At 39.9% G+C, this 16,660-nt stretch overlaps 2 protein-coding genes across 2 annotated transcripts; both read right to left on the bottom strand.

Moving 5' to 3' along the window:
• Window positions 1–6,694: 6,694 nt before the first annotated feature.
• LOC115632707 (basic helix-loop-helix neural transcription factor TAP) lies at window positions 6,695–7,936 on the bottom strand. Its single transcript, XM_030529948.1, has one exon. It carries the CDS (start codon window positions 7,934–7,936, stop codon window positions 6,695–6,697), a length of 1,242 nt encoding a protein of 413 aa, XP_030385808.1.
• Window positions 7,937–10,694: 2,758 nt separating this feature from the next.
• LOC115632150 lies at window positions 10,695–15,717 on the bottom strand. Its single transcript, XM_030529168.1, has 6 exons — window positions 15,596–15,717; window positions 15,123–15,540; window positions 14,817–15,067; window positions 14,163–14,756; window positions 13,284–14,100; window positions 10,695–13,200 (listed from the first exon to the last, which is right to left on the bottom strand). Exons 1-6 carry the CDS (start codon window positions 15,680–15,682, stop codon window positions 11,099–11,101), a joined length of 4,269 nt encoding a protein of 1,422 aa, XP_030385028.1. The 5' UTR covers window positions 15,683–15,717; the 3' UTR covers window positions 10,695–11,098.
• Between the last annotated feature and the right edge of the window lie 943 nt (window positions 15,718–16,660).

Here is a 16,660-nt window from a genome sequence, read left to right as displayed (position 1 = left end):
AAATTCTGTTGCTTTTAAAAATTTTTGATATTATTATATTCGTTGATCACAATTAAACAGTACTTCGGTTTTCCAGAGAGAATTTACTTATATAATCCAAGCCTGGAAATAATATAACGAAACTCTAAGGCTTGAGTTAACACAGTTTTTTTTAAAAAAGGATATTATTTATTACTGAATGAATGCCTATTTTAAGTTTCGTACATAACATATTCTGTAATCATTTGTCATTTTTGGACTGAAAACAACAAAGTATTAGACATTACAGTTAAAATGTGTACGTAAGTTAAAAAAGAAATAATTGTATTGCTTTTGAATCAAGATTGCTTTGTGTAACTAAAACTGCTGCCGATTCCTAAAGAAACTGACAAAAAATACGTAAGTTGTTCGACACTCTGCGCAGGTGTGCCGAGTAAATAGAAACAAATCAACTTTTTACCCTAGATTCATTTTTTGACAGGCAGACAGGCAGTCAGTCAGTCGGGCAGCTAGCGGACCACATGTCCAAGTCAAACAATGCAGGCAATTAATGAGCTAACAGTTCGTAGGGGGAAATCGACCATTTCCTTTTGCACTGGCAACAATAAATTGTAAAGGAAAAGCCTTGCGCTTGCGTGTTAGCAGGACATAGAAAATCATAACGGTCGCTCACATTGTTTGCCGTTGTGCCGAGGTGCCATAAAAAGGGACTTACCACCGAGCAATTTACGCCACAATAATTGCAGTTAAATACTTGTTCGGAATTTGGGGTAAAAATTGCAGTTTTTTGCAAGTTTTTTATGGTGTGCACGGAAAATATGATGAATAGAGTTATATAATCGCCAGTTTTTCGCGCGTTTCGCACTAAGCCGGAAGTGTCCTTTGAGCTGAGATTAGCCGCCATCGCATGTTTGCTAATCAATGAGAATTTCAGTAGCTCGATAGTTTCTTAGACATTAATCACTTTCCACCACCACTGCCATCATATCAGGCAACGGCTACAGTCGCACTTTCAATGGTCCTTTGCGCTCGTCCTTTATTTACAATAGCCATAACTGGGCATGAAACCGATGTTTTGACGACATTTTAGCGCCAACCTTTAATTCAATTTATGCACAGCGCACAGTTTTAAAAACAAAAAGGATGAACAAAAAGTAATACGCAAATATAAATTACAAATGTCACATTCATTATGCACATGGCGCTGCATATTAATTAGGCTGGCATCGCACAAATATATTTATGAGCACTTGATGAACTACAGCCGAAAAGAGCCAAGAGCTAGTTGGGATCTTCACGCACTGGGGTTGCGCGCATGCTTTCGTCCTGGTTGTGCTCATTTGCATAACAATCAAGTCATCGTTTGTGGTACAGACTGCAGCAGCAGGACGAGCCGCTGGGGTTGCGTTCTCGGCAACGGCAGGTCTAATGGTTGGCATACAATGTTGGCAGCGGGTGTGAAGTTGTAAAGTTTAATATATTGTTTGTCTAACAGTTTATTCATTTGGAAAAAGAAATGCTATGCCTGGATATCTAATGGGGTTGCAGAGGGCTTGGTAAGCGAGGAGACATAACTCAGTAAAAAATTGAAAGCATCTGCAGTGGTCGGATAGAATTTTTGTATTATGCTTCGTAAGTGCTATGCATTAGAAAGCGTACTCACAACAATTAATATTGCCCTTTTTAAGAATTATATTCCCAATGTCATCGAGTACATCTATAATTAGAACTATTGCCTAGTCTATTCGCCTAAAATATCAACAAAATATTATTACCTTTATATAGTATACAAGGGGATTCAAAATCATTGTCAGCTTTTCGTAATTTGCATTTAATTTTATTTACTTACGGCGTTCACTTTGAAATCAACGGGTATGAAGTGTTATATATAGATTTATGTAAATTGAGGCATTCTCACTACAAAACATTATAATACACAGTTTATATATTTTTAACTTATCATCTTTACATGCTAAGTCCTTGTCCATTTGTAAAGTTTCATCCGTACATCGACAGCTTCATTTTCCAAAGCCATTATGCCTTTTTGAATGCTTCACAATACTCCTTTTCTGGTAATAAAAGTTGATGTAGGTGATGTTCAAGATACTCTAATGCTGTAGCTCCTGATTATTTTTTAAAAGCAGAAAATACGACAAGACAATAGTTTTCGAAAGAATATAAACGTCCCCAATAAATTGGATATGGAGAGAATATAACTTCGAAAGCTCAATCATTATTAAGAAATTCCTAAAAGATAGCTAGTTTTATTAGTTAACTTGAAACTCAAAATAATAAAAATAAATAAAACTGAACCAATGGTTCTGGCTTCTACCTATTTATAGCCTAAGCACGAAAAGCCGAAGAATATGTTAAATTAAAGCAGTAAATAACAACAATATTTAGAGATGGGTATTTAATTTGTCATTTCATTAATATTAAAAAGGCAAGATCTGCTTTTTGCTTTACACGTGTTTACATTTAGTTGTGTGCCATTTTTCCCGTAACAGCTACAATGTGACACAAATCTACTTAAATTTGACTAAAACCGCTTTGATCGGATTACGGCTGAAAACTTGCATAACATTTTAGAGTTGAAACTCTAACAAATGCACACACTCCCCGCGCTCGTTATCCTTACAGTCAACATGCACATGAATGCGACAGATTGGCTGCTGGCTTCAAAAAATAAAACAAAAAAGAAACACTTTCGAGAGAGTCGGCACAAAATGTAACAAAATACTCGAACGGCTGTTTGTTTATCCAATGTTTTTCGGTTAGATGAGCACACAACTCAGAATCAAGCAAGGTAGGTAGAAGCGGAGGGCAACCTTCGAAACCGAAACTGTTACAAACCCCGGAGTGTTGCAACAACAACCAGTCAGAGATTTCACAGATAAACCAATTCGAGCAGGGCAATGAATATTGTGCAAAAAATGGAAAAGGTCGAGTAAGTTACTCGTAAAAAATGAACGTGTAGTTGGCTGCAGCACCAAAGCGAATTTTGTGTGCCAAGGGCTAAGGGTTAGGATTTTGCACGTGTGCGAAAAGGGTTAAAAATGAATTCATATTGCACTGTTATGCTTGCGATACTAACATGCATGTTAGTTTTTCGCTAAAAAGGCGTAAAATGTTCTCTTTGGCAAATAAATTTTGATTAGTTTTGGAATGCATTTCATTGACAATCGGCAATGGCAATAGCAATGACAAATTGTAAAAACAAATTTATGGCTTATCTTTTTTATGCTCACAAATGTTCGTTTTCTGTGCGAGTATTTGTGTTAACAAATTCACTGAGCTGCACATAAAATACCCCCAAAGGACCTGCACTTGACGAATTGTGCGGCATCCTGTCAACAATTTGTTTCCATTTTGGTTTCCTTATCGTCTCCGAGCCATCGCAAAATTGTTTTTCCAGTCTCTATATCGTATAGGACATTAGCATAGTCGTACAGCGCATAATGCCGTCATTGATGCTTCGATAGCAATCTACCCCGAGGCAAAACTATGGAGCACTCGCTCTCGCTAATGATGCCCGGCTGGCTTATAATGCGCCCCTCAGGCTACCCTCAGTCCTGGAATCGAATGCAGCTTAGCAGGACACCCGCTGCGTATTTGCGCCTTTGTATGCGGCACCAGCATCAGGACAATGCTGCGCCCGAGCCTTGTATATATAATAATGATGATTGTAAAGATAAATCCCAACACCTCCAACAAAGCTGCACAAATGACAAACGCCACGATGCCGATGTGACAGACTGCCGGCTGCTCAGATGACAAAAAGGCTTTACTCACAGCAGCGGAATAAGCGCAATGTCTTTAGTTATGTTTAAGAAGCGTGTACAGTGCTGACTCGATAAAGTCAACATGATTGTGTCCGGTTCCCAAACAGTCATTTCTATACCATGCCTGCAATCATATCACATACTATAATTCCAACAGCATTTGCAAGCATTCGAATCAATGAAAGACTTAAAAATGTTTTAAAAACTGTGAAGGAAGAAAATATGCAATACCGAAGTGTGTTTCAAGAATGCGCTACTCTGATTATCATTTAGGCAAACACTAATATGGTTCTTACATATTTTTTGTGTTATCCATGTTATATTTTTATTTATAAAATCCCAATTGCGAATCCCTATTATCCTTTGTTTACTTTTTGAAATAGTATTTGAAGCAAATATTGTCATCTAATATTTGCGATAAAGTTTGCTTTAGCCGGACTTTTTATTTTTTTAAATACAAACTACTATATTTCCAGGACAAACAAATATTAGATGCCAATATTTTTTTAATATTTGTCAAAAATATTTGAAGAGAATTGAACGTACTGTATTGCTTTAAAATTAATTAAATCAGTTCATATCATTTGAATTGTTGCTTTCGCAAAATACAATTTTCCTAATTTCTTATGTCTTTTGAAAGTAGTGCTTTACGTTAAGTGCTCTTTGTTCAGAACCGTTCGGAAATTGTTAGAAATATGAAAACATGTACTTCTTCAGTAACGAATTGTGTCGTTTCTCAGTAAATGGGGCAGTTCCGTAAAACCTGGCATCTTACACGGCTGCAGCAACATCTCACCCTTGCAGCTTGTAACGGAAAATGTCAGTCAGTCATTCAGTCAGTCTCTCAGTTAGGCTGTCAGAGCGGGCAATGCTTTTTCGACTCTTGCCGGTTCATTCAACTAAATAATTTGAGAGCCATTCATGCAGGTCCACTGGCTCATATTTCGGTACTCCTGCTGCCTCCTGCCAGCCTGCCAGCCTGCCAGTCTTCTCGCAGCAATAGCTGCTTTAACTGCAGTTGATGTTGTTGTTGTTGGTTGTGTTGCTGTTGCTGGTACATTCGTTTTGTAATTCTGTGGCAGGTGACGGGCAATCCTCCATTGTTCAACTCACCCCATGTCGAATTGTAAGGGCGCAAAAGTGCCCCCTACAATAAACACACACACACACATACAGCAATGCCAAGCCATAGATTTTATGTGTGCTCGGCAATATACAATATTTATTTGAATTTAAGTCTTTTGTTTGAATCTGAAGCTGAAAATCTGCACATACAGGCACACACACACACACAACACACACACACACACACAAATTCACAACAACAGCCCGATCTGCTTAGGGTTGTTTATTTTAGCTACCGTTAACTAGTTGCCTTGACTTTAGTTTGAATGTGTTGGTCTCGGTTTTCTTCATCATCAACTTTATTAGCAAAAATAAATAGTTTTTATATTTTACACAAATTCTTTGTCTTAGGCTTATCACGTAATAGTTTTAACCTGACTCTGACTCAAGATGACTAGCTCGCTTTCTTTTTTTTGTTATCGCATTGCAACAGTTCGTAACGCCCTAACTAGCTTATGTTTATAAAGTAGTGTTCGATATACATACTATAGTAGTTAGTAGTTAGAGCTGAGATACATTTGTATATATGGCAAGGTACATAAGATTCTCGCACTTAATTTAGATTGAGCTTCGATAAGGAATATAAGAACTAAAAGTACGCTATTTGCACTTTTGGTTGAAATATTCAGTCATTCGGTTCCACAAAAAAGAATCCAATTCATAGAAAAGGTGTTTCATATTAAGAAGTACGATGATTAGCACATTAATATCGGACGGAAGTTATATCATTTGTATTATTTGTTAACATTTGGAACTATACTGATTCCAGATATATTCGTTATATAAGAGATGTGAAGGGAGAGCTACCAGACTTTACAGATTTAATGATCTTTCAAAAGCCTTCTTACAAAAACTTATTTTAAAAAAGAGATTTGTTACAAGTTACTTTCCAGTTAGCTAAAAAATATTCTGACTTTAAAGGAGAATTGAGTTAAGGCCAATCTATAAAGCAATGATGAATATAGAAGTTATTGCTATAAAAATACGTAAAGATTTTGTTTAAGTTTGATCGAAAATTACATTTAAGTCAGTTGAAAAATACTTCATACTTTAGGTATTTTTAGTATAAAGAAAGCATTATTCAATTTCCATAAAAGTCTTGTAATAAAAAACGTATTTAATAACAAATTAAATATTTGGGGGAACATGATTTGAATAAAATTGATTCTTCTTTTGTGGAACTGAATAAATATGGAGATTTTGTTTCATATCAGGCAATCGCTAAAGAAAATTCAGCTTGTATGTTAATATCAACCGAGTCTTGATTTAAGAATAAACATTAAACTCAAACTCAGTTTTTACACAAATATTCGAATTTGCAAAATATTAAAATGTTTTTCAAGCTTTTTATTGAAATTTACCGATAGCCCGCACTCTCTTTTTAAATTAATTGTTAATATTAGCTTTGATAAGCTAATAGCAAAAATTAATTTAGTTTTTACTTGTAATATTTAAAAACTGAGTCTTAACGAGATCGAAACAAGGCAAAATATATTAACAGAATATCAAACCATTAGAAATCGAAACACATATGCAGTCATCACTACTCGCAATGCTCTTAAATGCAAAAGATCGTATAACTCATTCCCTACATCGCATAAAGGCATTGGAGATTTCGATTCCGTTGCGGTCGACCTTTCTGAATATGAGAAATCTTTGATAGAAGATTGATCAAAATTTTGCCTTGTGCCATTTCCGTTTTGAAAACTTCACATAGTTGTTCATATCACGCATTGAAAACTTACGAGTACACCACAATAGCTCCCGAAAAACATGATCCAACGAAAGCGCTGACCCCCAAAACTGTGCTATACCTGGTGGGTAAATTGTTTGAATGTGTGTGCCGGCGACTGTGGAGCCAACTCCTCGCTGTAGTCCTTCCAGGGCGGGGTCTGCGAGTAGAAGCTGCTTTGCTGATGCATGGACGTCGTAGCATTGACCTGGTCTATGGATGAAGGCGTCAGATTGGCAGCTACCTCGAAGTTGCTGCGGAAAATCTCATATTTTTCCTGAGAGAAGTGACTCGTTGGTGGCGCCTCCCGCTGCTGCTGTTGTTGCTGGTAGTAACGCATGCTCGTGCCAAAGTCAAAGCCAGGAGGCTGAGGATGCACCGAGGTTGGAGAGTCTGTGACAGCAGCGCCATTGGATGGTGGGTAGTCCAAGGAATGCGGATACTGCATGTGTGACGCATGCTGATGAGGATGCGAATGTGGATGCGGATGCGGATGCTGTTGGGCATAGGGGAAATTGAGGCGCCCGCAGCCGAACATGGGAAAGGGCTGTGGATTCACGAAGAGCGCATCGAAGAGCTCCTTAGTGATGCGCTCCCCGCTCAGCGTGAAGTTCTGCAATTTTTCCAAATCCAAGTTAATGGTGCCGCCACTTTCAAGTACCTGCTCCAGCGCAAAGATGTAGTTGTGCGCAAAGCGCAAGATCTCGATCTTTGTGAGCTTCGTCTCCTCCGGCAGCGAGGGCAGCGTGACGCGCAGACGCTCCAGCGCATCGTTGAGAGTGTGCATGCGATTGCGTTCCCTATCGTTAGCCTTCATGCGGCGGAACTTCTTAATGCGCACCACTTGGGTGGGGCTGCGGGAGCGCGTGACACGATTCTTGCCGACGGCATATTTGCGTTTTACCCGTGGCGTTGCCGTCTCCTCATCCGGCGGAGACTTGGCGGGCGTCGAAGTGAGTTGGGGCTCGAAGGCAGCGGCTCTGCTGTTCAGATGCTCCACAAGGGTGCGACCGCTCCGCGTGCTGTGATTGCTGCTCGTGTCCAGCAGGGCTGCAAAGCCGGGCGGTGGCGAGGTGGTTGCCATTGCCACTTGTCCCGCCTCCCAGCTACCCGCAGGGGGCGGCACATAAGACAAGGGAGCTGTCGCAACGCTATCAAAGTCCAGACGTCTGCGCGATGTGATGAGATTTGTGCCGTTGGCGCTCACATCCGTTTCGAAGCTTTTTTCATAGCCGCTGTCGAAGGAACAATCGTCATCGTCCTCGACCTCATCAAACTCGAACGGTTGCGCATTGTAGGTATTATAACAGGCGGACATGTTGATTAAAGCTCGGAGTTATCGTTCGGTCTGGTACATTTCTTCCTTATTTGCTTTGTTGTTGTTAACCGTTTCGCGTGCCCGTACCAACTAAAAGTTGACCAAGTGTGCGCGTCGGTTTTATGCCAGCCATTAGCGCACACACACAGACATCTAGACACACACACACACACACACACACAGATATTATACACTGATGGAAAAGGCTGCCGTAAGCCCATTGATTTAGGCGGCAACAACCCTCGGCGCATTGTCGTCGGTCCGGGCAGCGAGAACGGCGCCATAGCACAAATCCCAAAAGATATGCGCGCAGTGATTGTCGCCAGAGGGTTGCAACGTCCACACACACACACACGCACACATACACATACGATAGTAACCACTGCCAGTTAAAACACGAGCATTTTTTACGCTTCACATGCAAACCAATCGGAAGGATGTTTTTATTTCTGCTTCGAGGATCGGCCAAGTTCATAGTGCATGAGCGCACTCTTATTCCTGTTGTGGTCTTCCCATCATCAATTTGTTGCTGTCACAACTTTGAACTCACGCCCAGTACAAATAACCTATTCATTAACTCCTTCACAGCTTTGCCAATAAACCGCAATAATCGTTTTGGGCTTAAACGAATTACAGGCACGTGGCACTCGCCGCCAACACTTTCCAAAAACGCAACATGTGTCCTCCGGTCCGCAACTGCCGTGGCCGGTGCCAGGGGCAGGGGCAGGGGCGGCACGTGTCCTACTCGATGTTGAGCGCCACCACGGCTGCTCAAGTGGCGGCGTGTGTCGCCAGTTTTGGCTTTTGTAATAGAGGAGATATCATTTGAAGAGGCCGCCCCGCAGATTTGTCATGATATGCTCGTCAATTGTGTGCAAATTATCGGCACGAGCTATTGCTTGAAATTCGAGTGGAAAATTGCAGCAAGAAAATAAAAAGGCCAGTTGGTTCTATTTATATAAGTGCGCCCTTAAACTTATGTTTTTTTTTTGATCCGCATATGAATATTTTGTTAAGCCATTTAATGGATTTGGTTAAAAAATTATGAGAAATTTTGTAGTTCAACTGTATGGGAAATATATTAATTCTCTTCATTGAGCAGGACTTATTCATCATTAGACTAAAATTATTGTATTACGTATTTTTATATCATTCAAAATCCCTTAGTTAAACTAAGTATATCTACCATTTAAATTTAATTTGATAAAGCAACACCTCTTTTATTTCCTTAAAATCAAAAAAATATGACAGTGTTTTAGCAATCTATCCTACTGAGAATTTTTCGAAATCCTTTGGTTAATAAGTTTACTAGGATTTGTTTAATGAAAAGTAAAATTAATTAATTAATTGGGTTCAGCTGACCGTATAGAGCTTTTTGTGTTTGACTTTCAAAGAGAACATTTTTATATTGTGAAACTTATTGTAAATAATGTTTGGTGAAAATCCCCAACATCCAATTGATAATCCTTAGGGCTGCGGTTTGATGAAGTTAACAGATTCCACCAATTACTGCTGACTTACAGCTGCAAATATGTAAGAAAAGTTCGGAGTAAATATGTGATCTCCATAAAATGTTTTTAAATTAACAAAAATAATAATATTAAATTTATTTTATAATTTAGTAAAATCAAATATGCTTACAATACAAGTATGTAAGATGTTTCGCTGACTGATTTCTTTTTTTTTCAAATACTAATTTGCATACTAAATTTAAGATTACATGATAATACCTTTCTCTGTGGTAGATTTAATATTAATTTAAATATTTGTACTTCTGCAAGTTATCTAGTAAATAAAAAAAGCAAACAAATAGTAGAATATTCATCACTTTATTTATTTTAAATTTGGCGATATATTAAGATATTGCTGTTTTAAACTCTTTGATTAATTGGAACAGTATTTCTTTCTTACCAATATACATATACTTTGTATTTATTTAAAAACATATACAAGTATTGGCATAGATTTTTAAGTTACTAGAGCCATTTTCCCATAATACACAATTATTTTCTCAGATATAGTTTGTGTAAGCCTCACGCCCTTAGCGTTTCTCATGCGTTGTTATAATAATTCATTATTAACATCCTACTCCCTTCAAGTGTTCGGAATTAACTTATGAGTGGCAACCAAAATTCACACCAAACGCCGCGCCGCCACGTGTCGCCACCGCACGCGTTTGTTATGGTTGGTAAGCTTCAAGTGGCTGGTGACGGCTAATTTAATGATGTTACATTAAAATGCAGCAAATCAATAAAGATGTAAATTGTAAGCGCTATGCCTGAATTCTGTACATTCGTTCTGACCAACAAATCTAGATTTAAATTATGTTGCGCTGGTTTTCAATCGAATCTCTTACAGCAGCCCCGAATTGTGCTCGCTTTTAAGAAGCCGACACAACAATTGGCCATATCCAGAGCCATTGCCTCGGGCGCTAGCATTGGCATAAAAACAAACATGCCGTACAAAACAATTCGTGAGCGGTGTGGACATATATAATTTTATCAAAATTCATGCGTATTGTGAGCCAAAGCAAATATCAAATATGCCCCAGGCTAATTGCATTCTAACAAGCGAGGCAAATTCAATTTTCCAGGCTGCTTGTGCGTCCAATTCGGCAGTCCTTTGCCTGTTCATGTTCAACCCCGCCTGCATTCGTTCCAAGCACGTAGCATCATTGCCACGGGCGAAAACCAGAGCGATGGCAAGGGGAGCGTCCGCCCAGTTGAGTCAGGCGAATGCGCCTCAAATGCATTTTATGTGTGTGAGTAACTCGATATTTTATTACATTATGTCAGGATTGTAGAGAATATATAGCTAAGTTTTATTTGTTTTTGTTATCCTTAACACCTGGCACTCGAAGTTGTTGCTGGTGGTTCGTTTAAATTTAAACATATATAGTATATATATAAGCACTTAAATATAATAACACGCAGGGCTTCGCCTCTTACCCAATTCAATCTTGGTCGATCTGGGGCAAGAGATCTTACTATATAAGAGGTATTTTTCAATTGACCAAGTCGTAGGAAAACGATTCCTATTCATTGAACTTTCAAACTCCGTAAACTGTGAGTTTTTTTCCAGATATGCAGAAGAGCATATTTATTAGTATTAGATTCACAGAATTGAAATCGAAAATCTGAGCAAACAATTGCTGATATATGATTAGCAGTAAGGAACAATTTCCTCTTCGTACAGCGGATCCATTTCTAGCGGCATGGCCACCTGATTAAAGTGACCCCTTGAGGTGCTTGGCACTGGCGAGGACAACGATGAGCTTGATGACCCTGAGGACAGCTCTATAACGTCGGCCATCGCATTATCGGCCCGTTTCTTGGAAATTCGTATTTTTAGGCCGCTAGAGCTACGCGGTGTCGTGTAAAGTTTTGCACCGCGTCTACGCTTAACTGTAGCCGGAGCCGGTCGTGATATTTCCTCGGCCTCCGTTGAAGAGTCGGACGTGACATGATGGAAGTGCTTAAGGCGTTGTCTAACCAACATCATTGCGGGTGAACTTGTGGGTGAATCGGATGTAATATGTACGAATTTCTTATAGCGCTTCCGCACACTCTTCAGTTCTAACGTGGGAGTCGAGGCGTTGCTGTCTTCTGTATTGCTGCGCGATTTGGCACTCGGTCTTCGCCTGCGCTTGATTTGTTGCTGCGCTTGAGTTTGCTCGCGATAGTAGTTTTCGAAATCTGTTCTCTTGACCCGTACGCGAAAGTCCCGCAAAGTTTCGATATCCTGTGGTGCAAGCCTAACCAGATGAACCTTAGCTGGGCGTGTTAGGCATTCGTGTATCAGTCGATCTCGGAATTTTTTCATTTCAGAAGCTTCTTCTTCACTCTCCGTTTCTTCTACAGAGGGAGGCACTGTTGGACTTCTAAAAGAAACAGCTTGCTCGTTGTATTGTTCCTCGCTATCTTCTTCCTCGTTTACGGTTATACCGGTGTTGGGAGTTACATTATCGTCTGGAATGGCCTTAAGGCGCTTTGGTAATGGTTCTGCCGTTGACGTTTCATATCTATCTGCCAATTCTTGAGCGTCAAGGGGATCCACCTTAGTTTCAAACGTTGTAGTTTTGACTGCTAATTCCTTCTCTGCAGAAACTTCAATTTGTGCTGATACTATATCCACGAGTTCGTTTTGAAATTCTTTGATTGTTGCGTCATCTTCGGGTTCATCACGTGTAAGAACATTAGCTTTTACGACTGCTGTTTCCTCCGGAGTTTTATAGAGATCCGTTTGGAATTCTCCAATTGTTGGTCCGTCTTTGGGCTCTTCTCCTGAGATGACTTCTACCAACACCATTTTATTTTCATTTCTTGCCGTTTCGGTCTCCGATTCTGTTTCGGAGCTCAATGCAGCGTGCATATTGACTTCGACCGATTTTTCCGCAGCTGCGGTTTCCGTGCCAATCGCACCTGTCGAATTTTTAACCTCTACAGATTCCTCAATTACTGATCTCATTTCCGTTTCAATTCTAGGCTCCTTGGGTTCTTTTACAATTATGGTTTCAAAATCAGCTTCTACTGCATTGATTTCTTCACGCAAAGGCGGTGTTATTGAGATCTCAATTTCCTCATTTAACACTTTATCTGTCAATAAACTTGTCGACGGGGAGTGAATCGTCTCTTTTATCATTTTCATAGCATTATCGGATTCCGCTTCATTAGGATATTCGATTGGTATTGACGGTCCAGCTAAATTAAAAATATCAGAAGCGGTTTCAACACGTATGGCTTCTCTGGGTCTCGAAAAATGCTCCTCAGGCAATGGTGGCATAGTTTCAATTTTTTCTGTTGCAGTACTGGTATCCCGTTTCAGACATTTAAGGTTTCTGAACTTTTTTAACAATGTGTTACTTTCTAAGAGCACATTATTATCATTTTCTACCCGTGATAGTTCATTTTTTTCAAAGCTCCAAATGTCTGCAAAGGCTTTAAAGCCGATAGTGTCGTTTTTGAACTTGTCGCGCGCCTGTAAAAGTTCGCCAAATGGACGCTTCTCAGGAGCAATTTCTTGCTGTGTTAATGAATCCTTGGGCACAGTTTCTGGCGAGCCCGGCTGCGTTTCCTCTTCCGGAAGTGCTGCGGAAGAGGGTGAAAGTGCGTGCGAATGATGGCCACTTCGTATTTCACGTTCCATGTCCGTAATCATTGCTTTGGCAACCACAGCAGCAGCACGCGTACGCGTTCGACGTCCCGTGCCTTCCTGATACTCATCTGAATCACTTGATGCCTCTTCTTCTTCTTCTTCAGATATAACTGCAAGGTATAAGTTTTATTAAAGTTTAGCTTTCCAATGGATGTACCCAAAAAAATATAATAATATAGTAGAAAAAAATTACCTTCATCCCAATATTTTCGAGTATGTCGCCTAGGTTTTTTCTCCTCAGCATCCTCGTCAGGACTATGTTCGACTTCAGTCTCGGGTATGTTAGCAGCATTCTCATATCCCTCCTCAATACTGCCGTAGTCCAGTTGTGGACGATTTTTGTATTTTGCATAATCAATTTTTAGATATTTCAATTTATCATTGGCCTCTGCCATATTTAGTGCCACAAACTTTCTCTTTAAGTCCTTGCTGTTAAGGAGTGCACTGCAACGATCATGTAGAGTTTCCCATTCCAGCGCCCACGAATAGCGCTTATTGCGTGGCTGAAACGCCACCGTTAGAAGGTCATTGACAATACTACGTGGTAAGCGCAAAGCTTGTAAAGCTTTATAGAGGGGATCGTAATCGGCGACGGGCGCACTGTGATTGGTAATTGTAACAATTTCATCTACATCAATTGTCGAGCTCAACAGCTCAAATTTGATATTGGGTATTGGCTCCAAACGCCTATTTTTAGCTGGAGAAGGTTGAGATAGCTCATCATCATGCAGACGCTTCTTTTTTATACGCGAACAACGTTTTACTTCACCATAGTAAGAACGAATTGGATGCAAATAGAACGCCGTCAACCAGAACTCTGCCTCCATGAATGCAATTTCGGAAAATAATTTAGCCAAGTCGGCATAGTTGTCGGCTAACTTATGCTCCAAATTAAGCATAAATGTTGTGGTGAGTCCGGGATGATAGCGCCAAATCTCAATTGTATTTAACTTATGGCCAATGATTTTTAAAAGCAGTACAATTTTAGCAAATTGCCAGCCATGGTAGTCCTGAAAAGTTTTTAACATGCATTAGTAGCTGAACATTTTAATAAGCAACATCGTGATCTTACCCGCGGTGCTAGCACATTATATACAAATTCAAGCACCTCATCGGTGAGAGGTACGTTTTGAAATACGGGATCTATTTGGATATCGTGTTCTTCGTCAAGATCCAGTTGTGGTTTCGCATCATCGTCGCAATTTTTATAATTGCCAATGTTGCTGGCGCGATTTCCTTTGCAAATCTGTTGCTGGTGATTTAGATTTAATTGCACTGTATTTGGTGTTGCATGACTATTGCGCTGTGCTTCCAACTTCGTGAGCTCGTTGAGCAGGAAGCGCTCACTATGTTCGCGCTCCTCTACATACCGATGCATCAGCAACTTAAACTGTGGCAAATGAGCCTTAAAGTCGTTGTCATTCATGGCCATGAAGTCCAGCAGCTGATTGCCCATAACATAACTGGAGTAAGCCTCCAGTACAACAGCAAAAGATGTCACAAGATTTAAGTTGAACTTTTTGAACATAATATGGTCAAAAAACCCGTATTTGCCCAAACCCAGAAGTACACAAATCTGGGCAATAAGTCGAGCTGGAGTATAAATAATGCCCTCCGAATTGCGCGCCTCCTGCATACTCTGCGTATAGAAGCGTATGTTGTACATCTGTTTAAGATTCGAGGAGATGAGTGATTAATGCATAAACGGTTTGTTTCAGCTTCTTACCATGTTGTCTATAATGTAGCCACGATTATCATCTGCCACGAAGACAGTCATTAGATAAGTATGTGCAGTCAATATGATGTAGACCTGATCTCGCTGCAAGTCTTCGAGACGGGAATTGGCATGCGTCTTCAGCCAAGCACTCAAGACGCGGAGCGACAATTGCTTGACCGCCTCCCAGCTCCCGGCATCGAACAGCTTTATTAAACGCAACAGTATGAGATGGAGATCCTCTTGCTGCAGAAATGTGAAATCTAAAAAATTCAAGAATTTGAATATGTGGATGATTGGCAATGGGTAAGCTTTTACCTTCGCTTGTAGGTGCTGGAACGGGAGGCTCTATGCCAGTTTGTTTATTCTGTTTAAGCTGCGCAAACATTTTTTGAAGATATGGCACACGCCAGGGAGTTGTTTGAAAATGTAATAAATACGTCCAATCAATTTCACGCAGATCTGCGATCTGGTTGAATGCTGGAGCCGCTTTTTGAAGGTAATAAAGCAACATTCTCTTCAAGCAGGGAGAGCACACAATCCACTCCTGACTAAACCACAACTGCAGCGAATGATGGGCCAACACCTTCACAATATGACATATTTCTTCGGTGATGCAGTCGCGCCAGTGCAGACTGCAAACCTCCCAGCCATAGAGGAGCGTCTGTATGCGGTCATCGCCCATGTTTTCGTATATATCCAAGTCGCTGTAGCCATTGTAAAATACAAATTTCCTCTACAAACAACAGCAGTTAATGGTAGAAAAGACTAAGGGGCAATATAGGACTTACGGCTGAAAACTCATCATATTGTATTTGAGAAGCACAGTCTAGGAACTTCTGCTCGTTGTGAAGCTCCAAAGGTAGTATTATTTCCATTTATCCAACTTTTTTATACATTAGTCCTATAGCCGGTATTGTTTTGCAAAAGAGAAAAAGTGCATACCTATCAAGGTTGTAATAATGCTACAGTGTACACATTGTGTGATTACATTTTTGTACCTATGAGCTTCTGTCAACGATAAGATCTTGGCGCTACTTTCAAATAAATTTCCTGCAAGTGCTTCGGTTAACTCTTCTTCTTTTTCATTTATGGGATATTTTCCTATAATTACTTTTGCATGCAGTAGTTTTCATAACTTAAGTACAATATGAATTCATGTTTATTACAAAGCCGTAACGCAAGCTACTGACAATATTTCAAAGAACATAAAATGTAAGGACGTTGTTGTTGTTGTTGCAGGCATTGTTGACTGCTGCCATATGCAAAGTGCAAACAAATTATTATTAGCTGCCAACAACGACTACTACTTCATCTTACAATGCAAGCACCCTGGGTATTTCCATACAAATGTGACATTTGAGGGGATAAAAAAGAGCTGGGTGTTTACCAAGGCTTCATCTAACGCCTGCACACCACATCTAGCATAGCTACAACTTCATCACATTGTTGTGCATCTCGCAGGCATGAGTCAAATAAGAACACACACAAACATAACATACATACATATATTATGTACATACTTGTACATATGTATGTATATGCCTTGCACGTTATTAATGTTTAAGGTTCTGCGTTTAGGGTGCTGTAAAAAAAGCTGTTACCAACTGTTGGCCTCTCGTAAATAGGGGCAAGCTAAAAGTCGAAGGTTAATAGCAACAATTAGACAGGACTGTATATGAATAATAAATAGATGATTTACAATCTACACAGTCCCAAGAAAAATAACAACAAAGCGTGGCAAAAACACATGTATCTGTCTGTATCGTGATACCATTTCCCCGACGCGATTTATCAGCGGCCAAATCAATTAGTAACTACGTATGCATTGCCTTATCTCTTGAGCTGACGGCGGC

Source organism: Scaptodrosophila lebanonensis, unplaced genomic scaffold (genome assembly GCF_003285725.1).
Source record: "Scaptodrosophila lebanonensis strain 11010-0011.00,11010-0021.00 unplaced genomic scaffold, SlebRS2 tig00001415-arrow-pilon, whole genome shotgun sequence".
In the NCBI taxonomy this organism is placed as follows: domain Eukaryota; kingdom Metazoa; phylum Arthropoda; class Insecta; order Diptera; family Drosophilidae; genus Scaptodrosophila; species Scaptodrosophila lebanonensis.
Note: the sequence above shows the minus strand (reverse complement) of the source record. Positions and strands in the feature narration are given on the sequence as shown.